This window comes from Falco cherrug, chromosome 16, assembly GCF_023634085.1.
Source record: "Falco cherrug isolate bFalChe1 chromosome 16, bFalChe1.pri, whole genome shotgun sequence".
Taxonomy (NCBI): Eukaryota; Metazoa; Chordata; class Aves; order Falconiformes; family Falconidae; genus Falco; species Falco cherrug.
Genome location: NC_073712.1, coordinates 10,367,546 through 10,392,780, shown reverse-complemented (window position 1 = coordinate 10,392,780; position 25,235 = coordinate 10,367,546). Strand labels below are relative to the sequence as shown.

The 25,235-nt window shown below is 48.9% G+C and overlaps 1 protein-coding gene across 1 annotated transcript; it reads left to right on the top strand.

The window, feature by feature from the left end:
* Positions 1-5,727: 5,727 nt before the first annotated feature.
* Positions 5,728-11,982, top strand: LOC129737514 (uncharacterized). The gene is made up of 5 exons (XM_055728334.1): positions 5,728-5,764; positions 7,375-7,528; positions 7,982-8,207; positions 8,306-8,499; positions 11,369-11,982. Exons 1-5 carry the CDS (start codon positions 5,728-5,730, stop codon positions 11,568-11,570), a joined length of 813 nt encoding a protein of 270 aa, XP_055584309.1. The 3' UTR covers positions 11,571-11,982.
* The last annotated feature ends 13,253 nt before the right edge of the window (positions 11,983-25,235 follow it).

The following is a 25,235-nucleotide window of genomic DNA, read 5'->3' as shown; positions in this document are numbered from 1 at the left end:
TGCATTGATAGTGGTATTTGCATTCTCACGCTTTCTAAATTTCATAGAATCATAGAAGCATTTAGGTTGGAAAAGACCTTTAAGATCATTGAGTCCAACCATAAACCTAACACTGCCAAGTCCACTGCTAAACCAGGTCCCTAAGTGCCACATCTACACACCTTTTAAATACCTCAACCACTTCCCTGGGCAGCCTGTTCCAACGCTTGACAACCCTTTTAGCGAAGAAATTTTTCCTAATATCCCATCTGAACCTCCCCTGGCACAACTTGAGGCCGTTTCCTCTCATCCTATCACTTGTTACCTGGGAAAAAGTGACCAACACCCACCTTGTTACAACCTCCTTTCCTGTAGTTTTAGAGAGCAAGAAGGTCTCCCCCAAGCCCCCTTTCCTCCAGACTAAACAATCCCAGTTGCCTCAGCTGTTTCTCATAGGACTTGTTCTCTAGACCCTTCACCAGCTCCGTTGCTCTTCTTTGGACACATCTTTCTTGTAGTGAGAGGCCCAAAACCGAACACAGTATTCGAGGTGCAGCCACACCAGTGCTGGGTACAGCATCACTGCCCTTGTCCTGCTGGCCACGCAATTTCTGACACAAGCCAGGATGCTGTTGGCCTCCCTTATCTAGGGAAGAGTTGTACAGAGAAAAATGGAGTGCTGTTTGGCTTCTCTTTCACTAGGCATGGAAGTAAGCTCTGCTGCATTTTGATTTGAGACCTCAAGGATCATCATTCTAAATCAGGAAGGAGATAAATTTAAAATTGGCAGGGAGAAAAGGAAGGAGCTCAGCCTTTCAGCAGCTGATCAGTACCATGAAGTATAGGACTTTCCTGGATGGAGATGGCACCAGCTGTACCATTTTTAACTCTCCCAAATTTTTTTTGAAATCACGATAAATGTGAAGGGCTTATGTATTTGGCTTAGTGAAATGCTTCTATTACAGCTCCCGTCAGACTTATTTTCTAGAAAATTTGGAAACAGAAAACTGCTTGATTTAACCTTCTATTCATTAACTTGATTTCAGATCTGTGAATCTTATCTTCGCTGGCAGAGAAGGTTTGAGAAGGATGATAACCGTGATGCTTGGGGCTTATATACCATGGCTCATAGGCTTTACTAGGGAAGATGTTCGACATATGTATCCTTTCATCCAGAAGAATATACATGAACTATTGCGAGAGTCTGGATACTTACACATCCAAGCCACCAAACCAGACACTGCAGGTAATGAACCTTCTCTATATCACTATGAACTCTGTATACTGACTGCTTAAGGCATATAAAAACATAGCTGAACAAAAGCCAACCATGTTTGAGAAGCAATGAATTCTGGTGACTGAATGCAAGACATGGGGACAAGAGCTGTGTAAAAGGAAGTGAAAAGGAACCACTTAAAAAAAGATGGAGACTACAAATATCACTTTTCAAGGTCTTTTAAATGGCATACCACTTCTCTATGGCAAAGAACCCCTTTGCAAAAAGCCTCTTAAAGTAAAGCACAGGACCCTGAAATTGAAGCTTCTAGAAATAAATGTGGGTGAAAACAAGAAAAATACGATAAGCAAGTGCAATGTGAAACTTGCAGAAAGGTAGACACAGCCATAATACCTGAAGCCAGAAGCAGGATGTAGTGGGACCAGTAGATAAGGAGTCTGAAGAAAGGTATGGCCATCTCAGAAAAGTTAAATGATTTATTTGTATAATATTATCAAAGATGATGGGGTATTCCTTTATTGAAATAAACCCTCATCAGGAAAGACAGCAGAGCTCTCTCAGACTGGCATCAGGTATGGAGACCATAGAAGGAATAGCACCCCATCCTGGCATTTAACTGGAAAAGAGGAAACTCAAAGTGAAACGTCAGCTAATGCCTAGTCTGTTGCTTGAACTGATTGCAGTATCAGAGAAATAAAAGGAGACAAACCAGATACCAGGTTGGGGTTTTTTGGGTTTTCTTTTCAAAAGCCAAACAATGAAGACAGCCCCCAGAAAAACAAAGACCAGTATGTCTAGTGTCTGACCAGAAAACTAGCAGAAATGTTTTTAAAAGGAGAATTGATTTACAGGTGATAATATCACAGGGAAATCATGCTTCAAATATCAGAGCTCTGGCAGGATCAAGAAGCTGTGGATCTAGTAATGGAACATATTTATTTCCCAAAAAAGTTTTGTTGAGGTTTTTGGGTATAACATTCTCATACTCAAGGAGATTCAAATACAAGCAAAGCTTTTCAGCAGAGTACAAACCACAAAATGTGTCGCTGCGGTGAAGCTCTGCCAGCTGACTGTGGCAATTACTAGAGTCAGGAGGTTTTTATAGAATTTCCCCAGGACTTTTTTCAAAAAGGCACTTAATTAATGTCCTCTAGGTTTGCAGTGTATGTTCCCATAGGGACTGCAGCTTTTTCCTCAGGAGCTAGTACATACACCACGGGTCTGGGCAAAGGAGGTCTTCAAGAGCAACATCACTTACTCTTACATGCCACGTGGAGGGCATTTTGCTGCCTTTGAGGAACCAAAGCTTCTGGCACAAGACATCATGCACTTTGTCAGAAAGGTGGAACAGCTGTGAACATGCACTTTAGATACATATATAGAACAGAAGCAAGTTGTTCTGCCACCAGCAGAACCTTTACTTTGAGGGATCAAATAAATCCAATGTAATCACATAGAGAAAACAACATTTCATGTTGATAATCATTACAGTACTAAAATAGTTAATGACGCTCTAAAGCTTTTCTAAAGAATAAAAGAAAAAACCCCAAATTAAGCAGCTTGCCTTCTTTCACTCCCGGCACCATATCATTGCTGCACTCATAGTTCAAGTGTCACAGAATACATAAACAGTTTACTGCAGTAACACTGCACTCATCTGGGGAAGAGAGTAGAAAGAAACCGGCCCCTTGATCCTTTAGAACTAAGGCTTCTGTTTAAAAGCTTCTTTAAACACTTGAGTGCTAGCGTCTGAAATATGCATTACAAGCAGCTTTGGTGGAAGTGTAAAGGGTTTTGTTCTCCTGAGCACAAACACTCCTACGTTCAAGTTATATTTCATTCAAGAGACCAGGAATTACATATTCAAGTGGGCAGCTGCACACAAGGCAGCTTTCTTCATTCTAACAGTTTTTCCCCCTATGGGTAGCTTTAGCAGCTGCTACGCTATGTAAACAGATGTTTAATGGATAATAAGGCAGAGACAGCATTCCTAGTGTGCTCCAAGCTCAAAAATACCAACTTAATTTTCTCTTAGTTCTTTATCATTCCATTCCAAATGGTAAAGTTAAAATATGCACCAAGCGTAGCAGGTTACTTCAACCTTTACCCTCATTTCAAATGATTCTTATCACACCATCGTGCAATTTTTGCTAGCAAGAAGCTGCAAGCAACCTTGCTACCAGTAGGCTCGAGTTTCTCTTCAAACGGGATAGAGCTGTTTGGAGCTGTTAAGCTCACTACATTACAGACACGTCTAAGTAGCTGACTGAAGGTTAAGTCCAGCAGACACCTAGCTTTGACACACTGTGCAAAGCTCTCAAGTGTTTCTCACCCTCCCTCCTTCTCCCATTCTGCACTAGACACCAGGCCAGAAGAAAGGGCTCGAGTTCTGCTCCCAAGTAATACGTTCTGACTTTGAACAGGAATTTGACAAGTAAAGATAGCGCTGAACTTGATCACACTCGCCTCACCGCCTCTTCACATTTCATAAACATTTAAGAGTCTAAGACTTAGAAGTAAAAGCAAGCAAGAAACTAACTTTTATTGTTGTTGTCTTAAGTGAGAACAAGCTAGCATATTGGGACAGGAGTCCTATGCAGGAGCGGGCTGGAAACTAATGAGAGAAACAACTAGGTATTGTGAAGGAGAATAGGAAAGATAAACATGGTTATCTAGTGTTTAATAGGTGTCTGCACGCTTGTAGAGATATATAGCTATGTAACTGCATGAATGATTCCTGCCCTGAGCCTGGTGGCGCATACAGCTGCGGTTTGTGTCCTGGCTCAGAGATGTAAATAGGGGCTTCTCTGTTTTGGTGAAAGTGTTTCTCTTTGCATAAAAAAAGAGGGAATGAAGGGAGTGACCCCAGAGGTATGTTCAGAGAAGGCATGCTATGTTTCGAACTTTTTGACTGAACCAGTTCTTGTTTGGTGTGCCCTTCCACCTATGTATAATGTTAATCCAAAAGAAGATGATATTGTTTACACTTTGAATGTCGATCATTGTCTTTCTGTTGATGCTAATGTAGTAGGAGGCTATGATTGGGAACGTATTGCAGCGGTTCTTCTCTTATCCGGAGTAACAGCAGGGAAAGCATTAAAGAGTTAAATCACCTTGTTTGGTAGGCGGTTAAGCATGTGAGTCAAAATTGCCGCTGCTTTTTGTTGTTGGTTCAAGGACATGGCTGTGAGGATTTTGATGGTATGCGCTGCGTGGATTTTAGGCACCCCATTGCAGCAACATGTTATCAAAATCTGAGAAAATGTCAGCCTTTTTGGCATCCATTCACTCAATTGGGAGTATTGTTTGTTTGCTATTACCTTGGTTGCTGTCATGTTTGCAAGGGCCCTGCAGAACATGGCAAACCTGGTACTAGCTGTTCAAAAACAAAAAGGGGAAATTGTAAAATTGTACGGAACAGAGACAGTGGGTTATTTTGCCATTGATAATGTGTCTTAGTTGCTTTTTTATTTGTTCTATTACTTATACCTTGTTTTTACTCGTTCGGTTTCAAAGGTTCTTTTTGTGCAACAGGAAGGGGGAGATGCAGGAGCGGAGCGGGCTGGAAACTAGGACCATGCGTGGCAATCCGTTAGCTGAGGGGAATGTGCTCGAGCTTGTCTAGACAACGATTAACATGATGAGGCATGTTTACAGAGCACAGGGGAGTGGGGGACAGATGGCGCCAAGGATGGCGCCAAGGAAAGGTAACACCTTGTTGTTAATTGACGGCAGTTAACCACCAATCGGGGATTGCCTAGTATGCAAGGCTTAGCTTCAAGAACCAATCTGTTTCAAACGCGCAGCTTCTGAAAGTGTATAAAAACGCGTGCTTCTGTACAATAAATTGACATTTGCTTGCATCAAGCTGTGTCCCGTCTCTTCATTCGCCGCAGGGGCGTGTGGGCTAACAGCAATTTCATGGGTGAAAAAGAAGGAAAGCACTGAGTCCATAACACAAATTAGTAATAAGCTATTTCTTCTTGCAGCTCCCATCACCTTTGGCTAATAACAATCTTTGACAGCAAAGTAACGATTAAAGTCCTCAGGACCAAATTTAACCCACTGACCATGAAGTGGCAAATGAATCCGCTCTTGTGGCTGAAGTCAAGAATGGCCAGTGGTACCAAAGGGACCGCTGTTTCTGTGTGTTAGTTCTAGGGAATCATGCTCTGCATTTCAGTTATGGACTACGTATTGCTGGCTCTGCCCTGAGTTACGGATGATACACTAAAAACCTCACCTGTCCCACCATCAGGTAGTCATGGTCTTCTGGCACTCTCGCTGCACAGGGGGAGAGAAACCCAGATTCATTTCACTGAAGTAATGCAAAAGACAACCTCAGGAATGCCGAGAAGAATTTTTTGTGAAGTGGACATTTTTCTGGATTTTTCAGATTTGCATTCAGTATGCTTTACTTAAGTTTTAGCTGTTTACACTGAGCAACATAATTCTTAATAAATTATTACCGAGGGGAAAAAAAATGCAAAGCCTCTTGGGAAGACGACAGCATGAGGTTACTAGAATCGCAGGCCGTTAATTCCTTGGGTAAAGCAACATCCTTCTGTGGTGCTGGATTTAGCTTTGATGACAACATTGACAAAATTTCTGCTTCTGGTTTAATTTGAAGTGTGAAACTCTGTTAGCCACCCCACCCAAACACCATTTTCCTCACTTCAGCTATGCGGAAGAGCAGAGGGATATTACTTTCAGTTTAAAAATAGGAACGGTTTCCCATCAGTTTATTCAATTTTGCCCCCTTTCTGGAACTTACTGCGCTTTTACTTGCCTTGGTGGTTAGGGGCTGTGCTGTAAACCAAAGCAATAAGGACGACTTTAGGTAAAGAAGAGGTTTGGGTTTGTACCTTCTTGCTAAGAAATTTTACGACAACTCCAAGATAATGTATTTGAGGTCACGAAACACACAGGTGCTCAGTCTTCTCGCTACTGTCTTGCTTTGAGGGCAGCCAAGAGAGAGGAATGTCATTTTCTTCCGCCACTGCTGGTGACCTGTGGGCAAGATGCAAGCAGAGAGAGAGATCACCGCACTCTTCCTTCCCCGGCTCCCTGCTCTTCTTTGCCTGTTGGTTCGTAGCAGATTCCTGTTCTGCAGCGGTAAGGATGGTTCTGCTGGTTCCTGCAGTCTGCCTGCAGTCACAGCTGGCAGCACAAGGCTGAGGAGAGGGCAGATCTGCACCAGTGCAGCTCAGGCACCGCCTCAGAGCTGTGCCAGCGCTCAGTGCAAGCACTCGCAGTGACAAAGGTGCCGCTTAAGAGTTCTGGCCTTTGTGAATATAGCTAATCTTGTTCTTTTTCTTTTTTCCTCTCTCTTTTCTTCACACACACGCACACCCCCACACCCTCCCTTAGCCAAGTAACATTGTGGTACCCAAAACATCCTGTGGCAATTAGTTCCCCGGTTTCCCTGTGATTAAGTACCTGATTTGATTTCTCCTATTTGAAAACCTCCAGTAGTCGTGCTTGCCTCCTTTACACTAACTACAACTTTACTACCTATGTTTTTATACAATAACCGCCCCTCTGAAGATTCCTTCTTCAGTATTTCCTTCCGCTGAAGCTAGCTCTTACCCTCGCTGCTGATTTTCTCTGCCCCATTTTAACCCCACCTGATCTGTTCTGGCGTGGGGATCAGAGCTGCACAGGTCTGGGGGGGTTTAGGGCAAATGTGACACAATTCCCGATTTGTTCCGCGTTCCTCTGCGCTCCTCATAAATTTGCTTTTCCTTTTGTGAACTGCCAGTGGTTTTTAAGCCGACACTTTGCAACACCTGCTCTGCCGGCAGCATTCCTCCCGGCGGGGTAAGCACCAGCCCGGTGCACCCCCGGCACATGGAGCAGCTCCCCAGCCCCCCGCTGCCCGCGTCCCCCTCTGTCCCCCCCGACCCCTCCGTCCCCGCCACCCGCGCCCCCGTCCGTCCCCTCCGTCCCCGCCGCCCGCACCCCGCGACAGCGCAGCGGCCCGGGCAGGTCCGGCTGCTCAGCAGAACCCGCCCCCGCCCCGCCCCTCCCTGGGATGCGAGGTGTCACGTGGCCCTGCGGCCCCGCCCCCTTTCCCGCGCGCGGTCCCGGTGCGGCGGGCAGCCGTGGCGGGGCGCGGGGCTGCGGAACGCGTGCTCCCCGCTCTGCCCCGCCTGCAGCCGCTTTCCACGGCCCGGCGCCCGCCCGCGCCGTGGTTCGAGGACCTCCAGGCTGCCGCCGGGACGGCTCCGGGCTGGCGGCGGGGCCGCCCCGAGCGGCAACTTTCGGCCCCGGGCCTCAGCCGCCCGGTCGCTCACGGAAGCTAGGGGAGATGCTGGTGGCAGCGGAGCTGAGGGGCCGGCGGGGTGAGGGGACCGGCGGGGCGGAGGGGGTGGCCGAGGGGACCGGCGGGGCGGAGGGGGATGGCTGAGGGACATGGCCCGGCTGAGGGGACTTGGGGAGCTGAATGGACGGCGGGAGCTGAGGGGGATGGCGGGGCTGAGGGGGGCGGCGGGGCTGAGGGCACCGGCGAGCTGAGGGGCGGCCGGGCTGCGGCCGTGCCGTGCCGAGGGACCGGGGCGCTGCGCGGACCAGCGCCGCGGCGGGGCTGAGGGCCGGGGGCCGCGCGCGGCGGGCGGCGCCTCGCAGGCGGGGCACGTGCCGTTCGGCGCGTGGCGGGGGGAGCGGAGGAGCGGGGCGGCGGTTGAGCGCGGCGTTGGCGCCACCTACCGACACGGACGCGTCGCAGCAGCCCGTCCCCGTCAGTGCCGACACCTTCCCCGCCAGGCTGCGGCGGCTGGTCAACAGCCCGCGCTGCCGCTCCGTTCGCTGGGGCGCCTCCGGCCGGGGGCTGGTCATCAACCGGCCGCGCTGTGAGTGCGAGCTGCTGGGCGCCGGGCCGGCCGTCGCCGCGCAGCCGGGTGGCCGTGGGGCAGCGGCAGCCGCCGGTTTCTTCAAGACCACGAACTTCAGCAGCTTCATGCGACAGCTCAGTCTCTATGGCTTCCGCAAGGTGGGGGTGTTGCCGGGGAGCGGTGTGCTGGGGCCGGGCCCAGAGGGTGGACAAGGCAACGGTGGCAACGGCACCGGGCCCCTGCATCGCTTCCGCAGCCCCCACTTTTGCCGCGACCGCCACGACCTCCTCGTCCACCTGAAGCGCCTGACGAAAGGCAACAAGGCGAAGATGGCAGCGGGCCTGGATGTGACCAGCCGCCCACCCAACCGCTTCCAGCGCTTGCTTGGCACGCCACTGGCCGGGCAACCGCTGCTTCCGCCCTCGACGCTCAGCAATGCCAACAGGCCTGGTGAGTCGGAGTGGGCCGTGTGGGGCCTTGGTGGGTTTTTGAGAAGCGCTGGGTGGCATGGGATTTGGAAATCAGCACTCCCCTGAGGGAGAAGGGTTACCTGTCCTTGCCGGTGGCATCTCAGTTCAGCTGGTGTAGGGAAGCTGTCGTTGTTTATGCAGGTAGATCTGCTGCCAGTAAGCATGAGTAGCATGGTTCACATGTATTTCAGGCTGCCTGTAGACTATAGTACAGTCTCCATTGCGTACTACACTAAGAACACCCTTGCCCGATCTCTGTGGAGCTGGCACAGCTCTACCAGATGAACGTTACCGCTTCTTGCCCGTCGGTAAGGATGCCCATCAGTAGGGGTGCTTAATAAGCTGTCATTAATTGTGTGCGAAACAGTGAGTCATGTGAAGTGATAATTAGAGCATCGTGTTAGTTTTGTGCAAAGGAGGCAAGACCTGGTAGTAAGATTTTTGTCGGTTGTCTCCTGAAAAAGAATTCACAAGCTATGCAGTTTTTAAAACGGATTGCATGAGTAGGTGAGAGCTAATTAGAAAATAATACTGCTGAAAAGCCCTAGAACGTGTTTTCTTTCTTTCTAACGCTCTTTGAGAGGATCTGAGTTTTCCCAAGACAAGTCTGAGCCCTCAGGATTATTCCACACGTTTTGTATCGGCCCGAAAGCTTTGTAGCTGGCGCTGTGTAAGGCAGATGTGAATATCTTGCTTTGCAGTGCTCTTGGGCTGCTCTAACTGTGGGCTGCTGCCAGAAGAGCACTCCTGCTTCCCATTCCTTTGGTGGCGTGTTAACTGTCATCTTCCTTGCAGCTGATACAGCAACATGTTGGTTCAGCGCAACGATCGGAGAAGACTTCAACAGCCTTTTTGTGGCTGGCTCCTGGACCCGGGTGATGCACCCCGTGGGTGCAGAGCTGTAAGGCGCGGTGTAGGAGGAGCGGCAGGACTGTAAGGCGCGGTGTAGGAGAAGCGGCAGGACTGTGCGACCAGGGGAAGGGGAGAAGCAGTTGACGGTACTGCTCTCTGCAGCACCGGCTGGCATTTAGAGCAGAGTAGGGTATCACCATGCTCGTGGTTACTGTGTCAGGGTAGGAACTGTCATCTAATTCAAGTGGTGTTTTCCGTGATGTGTGTGGAACTGCACGTGCAATACCAAGAAAACAAAATGAAGCATCGGAGAAGGGATGGAACTTATTTCGGTAGGGAGGCTAGGAAGCATTTAAAGTAATGACTTGATGTTAACGTTGTTAAGGCTAAGGTGAGTCATTGCAGACTTCAGTGACATGTGGTTTGATGTAATGCAGACCATTGGTAAAGGAAATTATTAGAAAGAGATGACCTGTTCATTTTTTGTCCTCTGTTTTGATGGCTGCAGTTTCAGAGTTTTTGCTCTAGGAGTCTCATTTTCTAGAAAGACGAACAAGGAAAACACTGGGGTTTCTATGCAGTCAAGTTCTGACAGGCTGACAATGCACTGTTGCGCTCTGTACTGACTATTTAGGGACACGTCTTTGCTGTAAATGTGAGGTAATTTGATAGATAAGAGATACTTGTGTTTGCAAAGCGTCAGTCTGTTCCCAGTGTCTTGCAGCATGTAACGCTGTGTTAAACATTCAGGAACAATTCCTGGACAGCAACGGGAGGTGGGTAACTTGGCATCCTGTGGTGTCTTGTGTATGTGTTAGAACTAGATAATCTTCATGTCCCTATCCAAAGGTAAAATATAAACAAAAGGATTTTCATACCCCTGTTCCTTCTCTGTTTATAAATGGTGAAAGTACTGAACAGGAAATAAACGGTCCTATACGTTAAGTCTTAGCAAATCTTCAGGGTCAGCTGGTATTTATTTAGTGATTCTTAATGGTTAAATGTGAACTTGCAGAATAATGACTGTATGTTACTGATTTCTTGAATTAGCGTCCGTCAGAGGAGTGCCAGAGGTAAATGTGAGGCTATTTTTAAAAAAAAATCCTTTTGAGTGAGAATTGGAAACTACAGGTCTGAGAAAGCCTGGCTTCTAGATCAACCCTATTGATGTGAACCATCCTGAAACTTGTAATTCTCATGGCTAAATGCAATCCTGCAGGGGAGTCACAAATGCAGTAGTTCTTAGAGAAATCAATGAGCGCAGGCGTTCGGGGTGTTACTGTCAGTGTTTCAAGAAAGGCCCCGAAACAGAAATTGGGCTGTCATGGTATAAAAGCAAATACCATTTCATGAAACAGTACCTGTCTGAGAGAGGAAACTGTAAAATAATAGAGAAGAATAAAAGGACTATCTAGGAAATAACAAAATGGCAAAGTCTGGCATATTTTAGTCTGCACTGAACTAGTTGAGCTGACTGAGGAAAAACTGGCTTTGAATTTTTTTTCTTGACCAAATAAATGACTTGTCATAAAGTACTTGCAAAGTCCTTTGGAGGATTTTGACATTGCCCTTCCCTTAGCTGTTTGTGAGCTGTCAGTAGTGGAGTTTGGTCAAATCTTGCTTTATGATGTCCCTTTTTTAAAATGTATTGTCTGATTTAACACACAGTACTTTCAAAATTGCTTTTGTTTGGTTTAGTAAGTTACTACACTTTCCGATGTATGGCCCATTTCTAAATATGGGTAACTCGTTACTGCCAGTTTAAGGAGGTTGAATGCTACGCAGACACCTGTGTTGGCGCTTCACTCGTGTGCCGCACAGCAGTTACTGCATGCTCGGGTCTAAGAGTACAGTCTCCTTTCTGGGTTAAGTATGCTGGAGCAAAGGCAGTCTTCCCAAATCATGTTGTAGAGCCTTGGCTCCTCATTTTGCCTTTCTTTGCCTGTGAAAACTCCTTTCCTTAACACTTGTTTCGCTTTATTTTGTACCCACTGCAGGACTGCTGACTGGAGGACAGTTTCATCAACTTTACGGTCAAGGTGTTTTCCCTCCTTACTCCTACACGGCAACCTCGTGCCGAGCCCCCAGCACTTCACCAGCACAAAGATTAGGTCCGACTCCAGTCCCTTCCACTTGGATCCAGCAGGGACCACTTGGGTTGCTGCCAGGGCAAGGGGCTTCCCCAGCTTTTCCAGATAAAGGGGCTGCCTTTCCGGTACTCCAGACGCTTCCAACGGGAGCCACGTACACACTCCAGCCTGTGGCTTCTCTTCTGCCACTTCAGCAAGGGACTCAAAGCGTTGCCGCATCCATTGCAAATTGTAGCAGCTCTGCATCTTCAGTGCCGTACTCACAAACCTGCTATCCAACAGGTATGGAAAAAAATTTCTGCATTTGCTTTTCAAAAAGAGATTTTAAAGTGAGACTTTCAAATATTTTTCTATAATACTCTGCCATGTGTATATCTCAAGTGAGAATTAGAAAGTGTCAAGTCTAAAAGGAAGATGGACCTTTAAAGCAAAAGGAGTTTCTGTTTGCTATTCGTGTCCTTCCTCCAGATTTTGCGTGTCCCCTGGTGATTTTCTGGATAGCCTTTCTGTTGAGGTGAAAGGGCGAGGAGAAAGACATTTGTCCAAAACTAGTCGGTGTGAGGCTAACTTTCATTTTTGTTTTTTCAATTAAGCAAAACTTGGACAATGATATTAAAGCACTGAGACCTTGTTAAGAAGTAGTATCCTAGGCCTTGGTCTCATGTTTTTCCAGGTTAAGGTTTTAAACCTTAAAGATCAGTCAAACGTATTGTGTAGAACAGGGGTCCTCAAACTTTCTAAACAGGGGGCCGGCGCGCGGATTAGGTGGCCGGAAGTCATCTGCGGCTGCTTGGTTTCCCCCTCCCACCCCCGGCAGGGTGGTGGTGGTGTGGGGGTTCTGTAAATACGGGGGGGCGGATTGAGGACCCTGGGGGGCCATATCTGGCCCACGGGTCGTAGTTTGAGGACTCCTGGTGTAGAATATTTCATTCTGCTCGTACTGTTTTTGTATCTAATTTTTTTTTCTTGCTTAGCTTCTTTATGTTGTATTTTTTTATGCACTGAAGACTAGAAAGTACAAAAGTCTTGGCTCCTTTCTTTTTTCGAAATTATTTCTGCCACAATTGTCAGTCTCACTTAATCACTTGATTACAAAATAAATCAGTCTCACTTCAGTGTTTTTATTCTTCAGAAGAGGAGTTGAAGCAAATTACTGTTCTTTTCCTTGCCCTTACCTTGAATTGGAAAAATCACATGATAGGTTATTTTCTGGGGAGTGGTGGTCTGTTTGTTGTTGTTTTGTGGTGTGTTTGTTTAATTTCCCTAAAACTTCTGAAATTCAGAACAGTGACCCTTTCCTTGAACAAACTAAAGCTCAGTTATTATTCTTTCCTTCTGCCTGCTCCTCCTTTGGCAGCCGCACCTTCACAAAGACAGCTATCTGTCCCTGTTTAGAAATCCTACACAGTGAAATCATTACATCTTTTGTGCATCTCTTCTGAGACCTCTGCTGAGAACATTTCAGGCAATAATCGCTAGTTTCCATAACGTCATTTTTGTCAAGGAAGGGTTCTGAGGAGCTGGGCATTTCTTGTAGACACACTTAAATGTTTAAGAGACAGGCAACTTCTGCCACGTGCTCCTTGCCTTGTGCCCCTTATGCAGAGATTACTGTGGTGGCCAAAGTGTGGAGCCTGCCTTACCAGCTGCTAACTATTAAGTCTTCTCCCAGGAGCAGGTGTCCTGAGAATCACAGAATGGTTTGGGTTGGAAGGGACCTTAAAGATCAGCAAGTTCCCACCCCCCTGCCGTGGGCAGGGACACCTTCTATTAGTTCAGGTTGCTCCAAGCCTCATCCAGAATACTTGCTTCATTAGGGTGGGAGGTGGTCCCCGCTTTGCGTTTCTATGGTTACAGAGCATAGGCTGAAACTCATCATGATGAATTGTAGTTGTCTCTGTCTCAGCTAAGGCCCCAGCCCTCTTCCGTAGTCAAGGGAAGGAAAGGGGCGTCTCGGGCGCGGTTCACGTTGCTCGGTTTAGAGTTTGTCTTGGGGTAGGATTACTGGTGTCCTGGAAGTGCCTGTTTTGAAGTACTGCCTGTAGGGGAGCTGAGGGAGACCAGCGTAGATTTAGACATGAATATGGAGATCTCTCTCGCTGGGTGACGCTCGTTGCTTTAAGTTTAAAGGATAACTTGGCTATGTTGCTCAGGTAGAATCTTCTGGGGTGGGAGGTGGGTGTGAGAATGCGGTGAAAACATACCAAATTTTGCAAGGTGTAATCAAAACTAAAATGCAGAAACTTAGGGAATCTGAGGCGTTTGAAACCTCCAGTGAATTAATTAGCGTTTCTGAGAGTGTAAGTGACATTTCACTGGAGTATGATAAATCTTTTAATTTTCACTGTCGCTCTAGGACTGTCTCAGCGGTTTTACTTCTGTGCCTGTGTATCTCTTAATCTCTCCGCTATCCTTTCTTCTGTATATTATAACATACAGCATGCTGAAAGCGTGTTTCTTCATATGTCCACATGAAAAAGTCTGGTTTCCTTCATCATGAGAGCACAGCAGCAAGATTAGTTTGTTTGGAAAGTGATAGTTAACCTTAAGATACGTATTTAATAAGTGAGAGAACTGAAGAATGTATGTTCAATCTTATTCTTGACTCTCCATTTCACTTTTGAAGTCCCATTAAATGAAATCAAAGTAGAACTTTCTGAAAAGATTTCTTTTTATGTGTATTCAAACTTGTTTGTTAACTTCCGTGACAAAAAAATTCCCTGGTTTTTCATTATGATTCTTATTGAAAAGTCAGTAAAATAAAATATGCTCGTCTAAGTCTCTTTTTCCCCACTAGCCTTAGACCATAATTATTGTAAGGATTTAGTTCTGTTTACTTTCGGCTATCTGCAAAACCTTTGACAGTAGTAGAATCGGGTGAAAGAAATGCGTTGAAGCTTCATTATCTGAGAGTGTCTAATAATGAAAAATCAGTCATGGAGACCATGTGAGACACATTAGTTATTGGTGCCACCTGACAGTGCAAGTCCAATCGCGCCTTTGGCATACATCTGTGCCTGTAGGGTTCATTTACATATGAAAACCTTTCTGGTGAGTGGTAGTTCAGGAGTAGTCATGATATTCTTCGGAATGACACACTCTGGGTTAAGATAATTCATTTTCTTTGTAAGTCTTAAAATTCACATGGTCACAAGTGTGTATGTGTGTATGAACACCTAGGCTCAGCTATGTGAATGCACTTTGTGGTGTATTGTGACAAGAAACTCAAGCAGCCAAGTCAAAAAGGTGATATTAAGACAGAAAAGACTGATGATGAAGTTTCTGCATGTATGTGTGTGTTTTATCAATTTTACAATATATATTTTTAATATATCTATACATATCTTAAAATAAGTATTTTTAAGATTAAGAAATTGGTCTTAAAATGACTTGGGAGGTAACAATAAATTTCTGGAATTTCGCTTACTGTGTGATTATTGAAATGTTTAATCGAAGTAAACAATAGAACTGCACACCAGACACAAGTTCCGGCAGTCTGATAGCTGTGTTTGAATTCTTGCAGCCACACCAGAGCTGTTCAGCAGCAGCCCACACAGATCCTCTGGCTGGCTGTGCTGGTCCTACTGCTTCAGCGTGCACCCACGACAGCTTTCTCCAGGTGAGCGTAGCCTACTGAAAGGAGGTGAAAGCGAAGGAGACTGTATGAATGAGCTGCAGGTTTATATACTTGTGAAATTAAGGATATAAATTTGAAAATTGATCTGCTTGATAAAGTGAAAGTGATGTGGTTTACAAATACCTATTTCAAAGAACCACTGAATGTTAAACAGGTAGTTTTGTAATTCAGGTTAGGTTTCAGGGTAGCAGCATAGTGGGTGTCCTCATCAGCGGAGTGTTTTTTTGCTTGACTTCACCAGAATCACTTTTAGTTAATGAGCCTGCATTTGTATTGGAAGAATGTTCTTGCCTGGACAAAAAGAGATTCTTTAATATTATGAAAATACTGAGAAGCAGCTCCACTTCTTTGTCCCGGACAGCTTCCTGCAGTCCTGAGTTTCATTTGTTGAACGAGAAAAACTAAGGTGACTTTGTGGAATGGGCCCCGCCTCAGAGATCTCTTATTAAAGATAACTCCAGTACTTCCTGTAAATGCGTTATGTAATTCTACTGGAAACTGCACCTTATTTGGAGGGCCTGGCTTATCAGATATCAGAAGATCTTTAGTAAGAATGCAAGGGCTTCCTTTTCTATTACAAACTTAAACAGTGTATATACAGAAAATTATATTTTCTATATATTACACATATACTTTTTTCCCCCCTCACAGAGGACAAGCGAAGCAAGTTATGCTTATGTGTGTTGAAAAAGGGTTGACCTACCCAAGCTTGATCATCCGGTTTCCTATCTTGCAAATATCAACCTTTGTCTTTTATTCATGAGTTTTTTTAAAAAATAAGCTTATCCAAGATGGGCAGGTTATGGCCTGGATAACTCCAGCTTCTTGCCAGCAAAGATCAGCTGCTGCTGGTCGGGGGGAATGCCTTCCTTGTCCTGGATCTTGGCCTTCACATTCTCAATGGTGTCACTGGGCTCGACCTCAAGGGTGATGGTCTTGCCAGTCAGGGTCTTCACAAAGATCTGCATGCCGCCCCTCAGACGGAGCACAAGATGGAGGGATGTCCCTGTTCGGGCGCCACATTGACGAGCGAGGGGAAGCACGCAGCCGACTCAATATGAGTGATAGAGCAATCTTCGATTTATTACGGCGCGATTATGTCATATATACAGTTCCAGTTAATTATGCCTACTAGTCATCTGCTGATTGGCTAAGCTCTAAAGGGTTACATTTTCATACGTCCTCCTACTTGTGGTTTCTGCGGATAGCTAGCTACATATTTTTTTTTCCTCTCTTGTCTACGCGAATTCCTCAAAGTTATTTACAACATTAGGCACAAGGTCAGTGTTTTTCTCAGCTTCCTTATCAGCATGCCTCAGCATAGCTGCAAGGCCTGCTTCAGCTAACTTACGCTAACTTTGTTTCACAAAGATCTTTAAGGGAGTCATGGCCATGATCACACAGCCATTCTGCAACAGATAACACGTTAGTGTAAGGCTATAAATAGCCAACAGCCAGTCATGCCGTCGATATTGTAGTATTTATTTTTCGCGCAGTGCATCTTTGTCCTTTCACTTTGATCGTGAGCTGCTTTTTTCATCCAGGACGCGAGGATCCGTCTGAGCGATGGGAAGTCACAATTAAATAGCTTATCTCGGAAGGCCGAGATCAATGGGATAGTAAATCATTCCAAAGGAGGTGTCAGAGGTGGTGTTGTGGCTAGATTGAAGGGTAATATACAGTGTCCAAAGGGTCTAGTAAAACTCAGTTGTTTGGAGAAGCAAGTCCGTGGGCAGTGTGTGGAGTCAGAAGAGCTTTAGGCCACTTGCTAGTGGTTGCTTTGTTTCCTGGAAACCCCCAGCAAAAAGCTGCCGAGCATCTGGGCAGAGACTGTGGGAAGGCGATCCTCTGCGTGAGAAGGCCAAAGGGGAGCAGTGCCCTGTATCAGTTCCACCAGGTCAGTAACCGGCTGTCTCTGAGCAGGGTAACACAGCTATTGTACCGCGTGGATCAACGGGACTTCTAGAGATTTCTGAGTCTTAGCATAGCCTAGGTCATTTCTCCTGGAACGTGGTGACAGGCTGTGCAGGTGGTACAGAAGACAGCAGTTTGCCTGCGGTTCTTGCTGAGCTGTGGGGAATAATCAGTTTGCCTTTTGTGTGTTCTGGGGCATATACTTCCCCAAACTTCTGCTGGGGGATGTGGCAAGCTGCAGTATTGAGCATCCTGCCCGGCTGGCGTATTGATCATCCATCAGTAACCACTTGCACAAATCCTCAAAAGCGGTAAAATTCATCAGCCCTGGCTGACTAAGCATTTTTATTGTTCCTCACAAAAAATAGAACTATTGCATGGTATATTTCCTATCGTTCCACTCAATACCTTCCACCAGTTGCAGGAATTCAGTGCAATGCTGTTGAAGCGTGGTTTGCGGGGCGTTTTAGGCTGTTTGGTCCCGCTGTGCGCTGCTAGATAGGAGTGGCAAAGCCTATACGAAACTGCCGGGCCAGTCCCGAAGACAGCGAACCGTATCGGCGCACTAGCAGTCAGCAAGCTGGTTACCAGCCCCGTTTCTGTTGGATCCAGACGGTGCTTTGTGGTCTCAGAAGGAAAAGCTGGCACTCTCGGACAAGGAAGCTTAAACCTTGTGCTGTTCTTACTGGGTCTTGCAGAGAGCATCACTTTTTAAGTTTAGGAGAGATTAAGACAGGTGGAGTTTCTGGGTCTTGGAGGCCAGCTGCTGGGCTTGTACAGTACGCACCTGAGCTGCTGAAAGTGTTAGGTGACCCTGCCTGGAACACGGGCAGACCAGGCCGGTAACTAACTGGTTGGTTGGCTGCAGTTTGCTCTCCAGAAAAAGCTACAGAGAATTACTGCGTGGAATGGCAAGGGGGCAGAGGTGGTTATACCCAGACATGGTGGCTGATGATGGTGTATCTCACCAGGTTTCTGAAATCGGGGTTTCAGAGGTTTGTATTACACTCTCATCACAGTTGGTTACAAAACAGGGAGCTCGGGTACAACTTCTTACCCATTTTTCATTAGGGTTCTCTTAAGTGGGGTTTGGATTAGTGTGATGAATCGGTATCCTTGGGTAGGAATGAGTCTTTTGAGAGACCTCCTGCTATCTTCTGCAGCAGCAGTGCTGGCAGCTCACAACCATTAGCTCAATACTTCCCCACTGCTTTATCATAGATGTGAACTGAGGCTACATGTTGGATTTCAGCGATTATTTTTTTTTTCCTGCCCTCACCTCATTTTTATTTTTTTTTTTTTAATAGCAGCCCTGCTGTTTGATTATTGCTATTACCATGGTTATTAAGCTGTCAGTATTTCCTTGTGGAACTGAAGCAAGAGGTAACAGGAAATGGAAGAAATAAACGTGCAAGAAAAAAGAAGAAAAACTTTCTGACCTTAAAAGCAAACTACTTAGGACTGCTTTTATTTGTAATAAGGAATGATAATCAGCCATGTTATTTCAAAAAGAAATCAAGTCTGAACTAATTCCAATTGCCCAAGCACTCAAGCCAGATTTGTGTAGTGCTAGCAGTCCCTGAAAGTCCCATGTAACTCTGTTAAACATTCAGGAACAATTCCTGCACAGCTTCACTTCACCCGCTTCAGCACTTCCTGGACCATGGCCTCAGCCATCTCTTGAAGCTCCTGGTCTTCTGCCACCATAGTTCAGCAGCCTAGGCGGTGTGCTCTTAGATGCTTTTTGTCCGGCAGGCTTGGAACGCTAAAATGGGGAACAGCTGATGAGTCAGTGTGTTCCTTCACCTCGATTTGCTTTCCTCTTCCTCCCAAGACCCACGTCCAGACAAGTCCCTAGCAGTCAAGCTTGAAAAAATCTGGTTTCTCTGTACGCCACCTGGCACACGCAGGTTTTGAGAGCACAGAAGGAAACGATCCTTTTCCTTGCATGACCTGGCTGTAAGCCAGGAAGTGTTCTTGGGACAGGAGGCGCTCTGAAAGTCCACCGCAGGCTGCCAGCCTCACGGAAAGTGGGGAAGAAGTCACGAGTCAAGAACAGAGCCTGGCAGCAGCCCAAAGTTGTCCTCTCCCATCAAATGCTCTTTTGCAGCTTGACAGCTTGACTGCCATGGCAGAAGGAGCCGAAGCCTTCACCCTGGCACAGATACCACCCCACACTATGCAGAAACACTTCCAGAGAGGCTCTTGCAGGGCATGGAGCCAGGCAGCTTTTAACGGGCACCCTGCTAAGGAGAACCGGGCAACAGCAGGCTCTCCACTAAGCTGATCAAAGACCTCCTTGAAGAGAAAACCAACTCACAAATGTCCCATCACCGGCACTGTCAGGTTCAGGGGTGCTGCACCTTTGGATGCAGAAGTCTTTGGATGAAAACCAGAGTTTTCACCCGCATGTGAAACCAGCACCATGGACGCTAAGCCCATTGAGTGCAGCTCACAGGTTCATGCTAAATGTGAGTCTGTGCACAGACAGGACCACTCAGAGTGCCCAGGCACGCTTTTGCATCACAAAGGGCCTAGTGCCTCATGTCCAAGACGCACAGGGGAAAAGAAATGATAGAAGGAGGGAGACGAGCTAGTCCCCGGCGAGGCAAGGAACGGGTTACAACCCAGTGGGCTGGCAGAGCAGACCCAGGATCTGACAGCCACCCTCAGGTGAGGACACATGGCACACCAGCCAGTTGCCACCTCCTCAGCAGCCAAGCACTTGTCGCAAGCCCCGAGCACCTGTGTGCATGGCAGCACCTTCTCCCAAGGCCCGGCTACCAACGCACTGCTGCACAGCAGAGGCAGCCCCCGGCATCCACCCGGCTCCTACTCACTGGCCTCCCTTTGCTGGCAGGCTTTTTGGAGCTGCTCTGGCTGCCTGGTTGTCTCCTCTTTCCCTGCTGCTGCTGTTCTTGGCCCTCAAGCTGCTGGAGGTGGCGTCGCTCTTTCTCAAGAGCCTCCAGTCCTTCAATCCGCTTCTCGATCACGGTGAGATGCCTGTCAAGAGAAAGGCAGGCGTCTGAGAAGGAGCCGCTCTGTCCGTCTTGCACAGGCCATTTTCTGCTCAGCCACTCCTGTCATCCTGCTACGTGTTGCGCTGCTCCAGCAGTCCCTGCAGCAGCTTACAGCTGCCTGTCCAAGGCTCCAAACACAGACCCCACCGATGGGTTCGCAGCCAGCACAGGCGCCTTCCACCGCTGGGCTTCATGTGTTTACTGGAACGTGAGGCTCCCGGACTTTGATCGGGGATCACGGGCCCCCTTCAAGAGCAAGCGTTACTTGGCCTTTTCTTACCTCTGCCTCTTCTTTGCAGCTGGCAAACTCCTCCTTTGCTCCTGCAGCAACCACTCTCGCAGGCAAGAAACATCAGTCCGTCCTGGCAGTTTGGAGGTACCCTCTAATTTGGCCAGGTCTTCCCAAAGCTTTTTCTGAAAGGTGACACCAAGTTGTGGCTTGCTGTTGCCTGGATGAGCACTCCTGCCCGTGTGTGCTAAGGCATCCCACAGGCCCAGGGCAGCGCTCTGCTCCAGCCACGCAAGGAGGGCAGAAGAGAAACGCGGCCCTCGGGGCTCTGCATGCTTGCATGTGACTTTCCTGCCTGCGCCCTGCACTAGCTCAGCCGCTGCAGAGCCCAGCCTGGCAGCACAGCCCTCACCTCTCCTGCACTGACCGCCTCCCCAAGGTGCCACAAGTAAAGCCCCAGCCCTCGGCACCGTGCCGCTGAGCGGCATCCACAAACACTCCGCTTTGCTCTACCTCCTCTCGGATGAACATCTTCTCTGCCTCCAGCTTGAGTGTGGTCAGATACTGCCTGTAATCATTGAACTCCTTCAGAGTGCAAACCACCTATGGAGAGATGAGGGGAGACATCCCTCAAGAATTTGCCAGCCAGCTACGCAGACTGCCTTCCCCAAAACAGCCCAAACCCAGCAGGAGGGGAGATGCTCCTCTGCTCACCCTCCCCTCCCCTTCCCGGCGGCAGGGCCCCTGACTCTTCCACCACGCCATGGCTGAGCGGTGCTCCTAGCTGCAGCGCCAGGCCTCGCACCGGCTGCCTCCTCAACACTCAGGCAGTGCAAGGCGGCCTGAGAAGAGCCGGAGTGGGACTTGCCAGAGGGATGCTGGCGCTGCTTCTGCTCCCAGGGAAACGAGCCCCACAGCCCTGTGCTCCCCACCAGCAACAGGCAGCTGCAGCAAGCGCTCTGGGAAGCCTGCTTGAGGAGGGCTGCTTTTATCAGCCCCATGTCCAGACCTACTTTGTTGTCACTGGTGATGTAACCCTCTCTCTTCAGCCTCTGCAGGTTGTCCTGGCGCTGGTGGTAGGCCCGCAGGTGCGGGTCATGCAGGCTCTTGTATTCTGTGCTCAGTAGGCGGCAGTACGGATCTCCCAGATTGAAATAACCAGAGGGCTGGTGAAGCTGTAGGAGAGATTTTCCAGAGTGTAAAGGAGGCAGGAGACCACAGCTAAAAGGTGCCAGGTGGTGCTTGTGAAAAGGTAAAGGTCACTTGAAGACCAGCGCTCTGCTCCATCCTTCTGAACGCACGGAGAGCACCACAGCCAGACTGTGGGGGCCAGGCTGGGCTGGGCTGGGCTGGGCTGGGGGAAAGACCTGGACACACTGCAGACAGGGCCCGGGCCACACACTTTCACAGTGCCAGAAACCGGTCCAGAAAACCCACAAGTCCTCCTCTTGATCACCACACCAGGGAGTCAGGAGCTTCCCTCTACTCTCCAGTGCTGCCACATGGAAGGGCTACAGCACTCGCTGTCGAGCAGGTGGCCACAAGGACTTCTTGGAATGGTGGGGACACCATCAAAGCGGAGAGCTTTTCTACCCCTTTCTACTTTACCTTTTCCCCCAGCCTTGTCCTGTAGAAGACAGGCCTGGAGCTAGGTGACACGGGGATCTTGACCCCAAGTGGGAGGTTCAGCAGCCTAGTAGCTCCTTCTGCCAGTGGCTGTCTCCTGTTGCCGAGCTAGAAAGAGGGAGACGCGGGCACTGAGGCACTATCTCCGTAAGCCTGCTGCACAGCGCTCGCAAGGTTCTTGGAAGACTCCAACCACGGGGAGCGCCAAGAGCAGCCCAGTCAAAAGCTGCTCTCTGCTTCCTTGCCCCCCTCCCCACAACTCCCATCCCTTCCGCAACCCATGTCTGTGTCCTTTTGCAGCAACCCCTCCCGCCTGCTTAGCCGTAAGCCACGCTGGGCAGAGAGGCAAGGCTGCCTACAGACCCTCCCTGCTTCCACCCAGCTTTCCATCCTTGTCAGCTCCCCAGGCACTTCCTGAGCCCCTGGGGCAGGCCTGCATGTTCCAGGCTCCCAGGCTGAGCCCTCCCCATCGGCTGGTTGCTCACCTCTCCCCTCTTCCTCAGTGCGCTCAGCTGTGCATCTACATTTCGCGCACCACCAGAGAGACGGTGCTCCATGGCTCCTTCCAAGAGCTCTCCTGGAGCTCTGATCCTGCGCTGGCACCCCTTGCTCCAGAGGCACCCAACTGTGGCCACCACAGCTGGTCTCCCAGCAAGATGCTATATAGAACAAGCGCACATTGTTGCATCATCACGTTGTCATGACACCACATTCTGTACACCTGCATCCTGGGAGGACCCCACGCCAGAGCAGGATGCCTGAAGGAGGCTGTGACCCCACGGGAAGTCCACGCTGGAGCCGGCTTCCGACAAGACCTGCATACCCATGGAGAGGGGAGCCCACGCTGGAGCAGGTTTGCTGGCAGGACTTGTGACCCCACAAGGGACCCCCACTGGAGCTGGGGAAGGGTGTGAGGGGTCCTCCCCCTGAGAAAGAAGCGGCAGCATAAACAACATGTGATGAACTGACCACAACTGCCCTTCTCCCTCCCCCGGCGGGAGGAGACAGGGAAATCGGGAGTAAAGTTAAGCCCGAGAGAAGTGAGGGCTGGCAGGAAGGTGTTTCAGATTTGGGTTTATTTCTCATTATCCTGCTCTGATTTGAGTGGTAATAAATTGAACTAATTTCCCCAAGCTGAGTCTGTTTTGCCCACGATAGTACCTGCTGCGTGATCGCTCCATCCTTACCTCGACTCATGAGCCATCGAGCACCTCCAGCCCAGAATGCGGCCCCAACAGCGTCCCCTTCCACAGGCTTCCTCCTGTGTCTTCTGTGGCCCTTCCTGCATCTGCCTCCCCATGGGTACCCCCTGCCGTGCACCCCCACATGTCTCCCCCCACCTCCCGCCCCAGCAGCTCCACACAGGCCAGAGCAGCGGAGCCGGGCGCTCCTCTGACTGGTCACAGCACCCATGCCACGAGCTCTCTGTTTTGCTGATTGACTGCATACCAAGCACAAATGAATTCCAAGTCAACTATAAGAATGAAGGCCACTTACTAGATTACAGTGTAATACAGGAAAATAGCATGCAGTATGATAAAAGGAAACGGTACTGGTTCCGATGCACAATATCATAGAAGAGCAACAGGAGCGAAGCATCAAAACGTTACTGCAAAGCATGACAGAGTCTAAGAGAAGGATACATCACCAATTACCACCTGAACGTCATCCAGGCCCGCCCTTCGGCTGGGAGCCCCCTTGCAGCCAGTGCCACAAGTCTCTCGGGAACTGGGACAATTTCTACATGGTGCATCCGCACATCCGTGAGGCTTCTCGCCCGGGCCCGCAGCTTGCCCGCCTTTATACTCAGCAAAAACCAAAAATACCTTACATGTCTGGCGTATGTATGTCAATTTCTAAGTTTAGGCTAAGTGCAGGCGCGCACTATCTCATGCTGCATAAGGTTCACACACGCCGGGGCATCGCCCAGACGCCCGAGCGCGGTGGAGTGACCACCATGACACAGCTGCGCACAGTATCAATTGTCCGGATGGCGCTGCTCACATCTCGCTTGTTCAGGGGCTCAGGACAAACACCACCTGCTCCTTACAGTTGTCCTGGAGCTCCCCGAGTTCACTGCCCAAGTGAAGCCATGCCTAGTTAAAGACAAAGACTTTTTCATAAATATATTTTACAGTATTTCTTAGTGTAATAATATCATCTTAAACCTCAGCTTTTAAAAAGTTTTTTTTTTTTGAAAGAAAATGGGGAACAGCTGATGAGCCAGTGTGTTCCTTCACCTCGGTTTGCTTTCCTCTTCCTCCCAAGACCCACATCCAGACAAGTCCCTAGCAGTCAAGCTTGAAAAAATCTGGTTTCTCTCACAGCAACAGTGTGATTAGAACTGTAGCACTCTTCTTCCTTCCAGACTTCAGCCATCAGCATCATGCATCTCCACCCCACTGGCCCTGCAGCAATTACTCACCGATATTTTAATATTTCCTCTGCCAGCTGAAGTAAAGCTGATGTTCCACACTCTTCTGTGAAAGCAGAAGGACCTGAATAGAATGCACTTGGAGAAGTTAAACAACAGAGTGGGGGTGGCCCTGGACCAGCTGTGGGTGCTGAGCAGTGGGAAGGAGGCAGCGCAGGAGGAACGAGAAGAGGAGGAGAGAGGCAGTGGCAATGACAGGACCTCCATCATCCTTGCCATGCCCAGTGGCTCCTCCGTTTCCACTTTTGGGTGAGCGTGGTGCCACATCCCACGGCCGGGCAGGAGAGGTTCCCAGCCGTGCCCACACCATCCCATGAATGGCCTCTGCCCCCCATGCAGAGCATGGGCAGGGGGCAGGATGCACGCCAGCAGGGAGGGAGGGAGGGGCAGATGTTTCCATGTCTTGCACCCACTGGTCCCCTTTCGGTTTCCAGAAGGGAAGGGCTAAAGCAGCTGCTCAGGCAGGACGGAGCAAGCCAGGCCTTGGGAAATGTCTCTGTCCCACCCCATGGGGCTTTGTCCTGCCCCTGTGCCCTTCCCCATGGGGCAGGGCCGTGCAGGCACCTGCGTCTGCCCAGGGCTGGGGGTCAGTGGGGCCTGATGCTGTGTCTCCTCTGCCTGCAGCTCCTGGGTGCTGAAGGAGCTGTGGGTGGGCACACTGCTGGGGTAACTGGGGGGATGCTCCAGGCACAGCAGGGGGAACCCAGCCCCGCAGCTGGGCACAGCTGCCCCTGTGGCTGCAGGCAGCTCTCGGGCAGAGCTGCCTGACAAGAGAGAAGAGGTGACTTGGGGCTCACCCAGCTCTCTCCCTCTCCCTTCCCACTGCACAGGCCACCAGAAGGAGCCAAGGGAGCCCGGGTGACCTGTCTCCCATCAGTCAAGCTCCTGGAGAAGGAGCTGAGCTGCCACTGTGC

Coding starts and splice junctions, on each gene's coding strand:
- LOC129737514 (XM_055728334.1), top strand. CDS start 5,728: ATGAGGTTACTAGAATCGCAGGCCGTTAATTCCTTGG. Junction 5,765..7,374: donor GCAGGCCGTTAATTCCTTGG/GTAAAGCAACAT, acceptor CCCCGCCTGCAG/CCGCTTTCCACGGCCCGGCG. Junction 8,208..8,305: donor GTCTCTATGGCTTCCGCAAG/GTGGGGGTGTTG, acceptor TCGCTTCCGCAG/CCCCCACTTTTGCCGCGACC.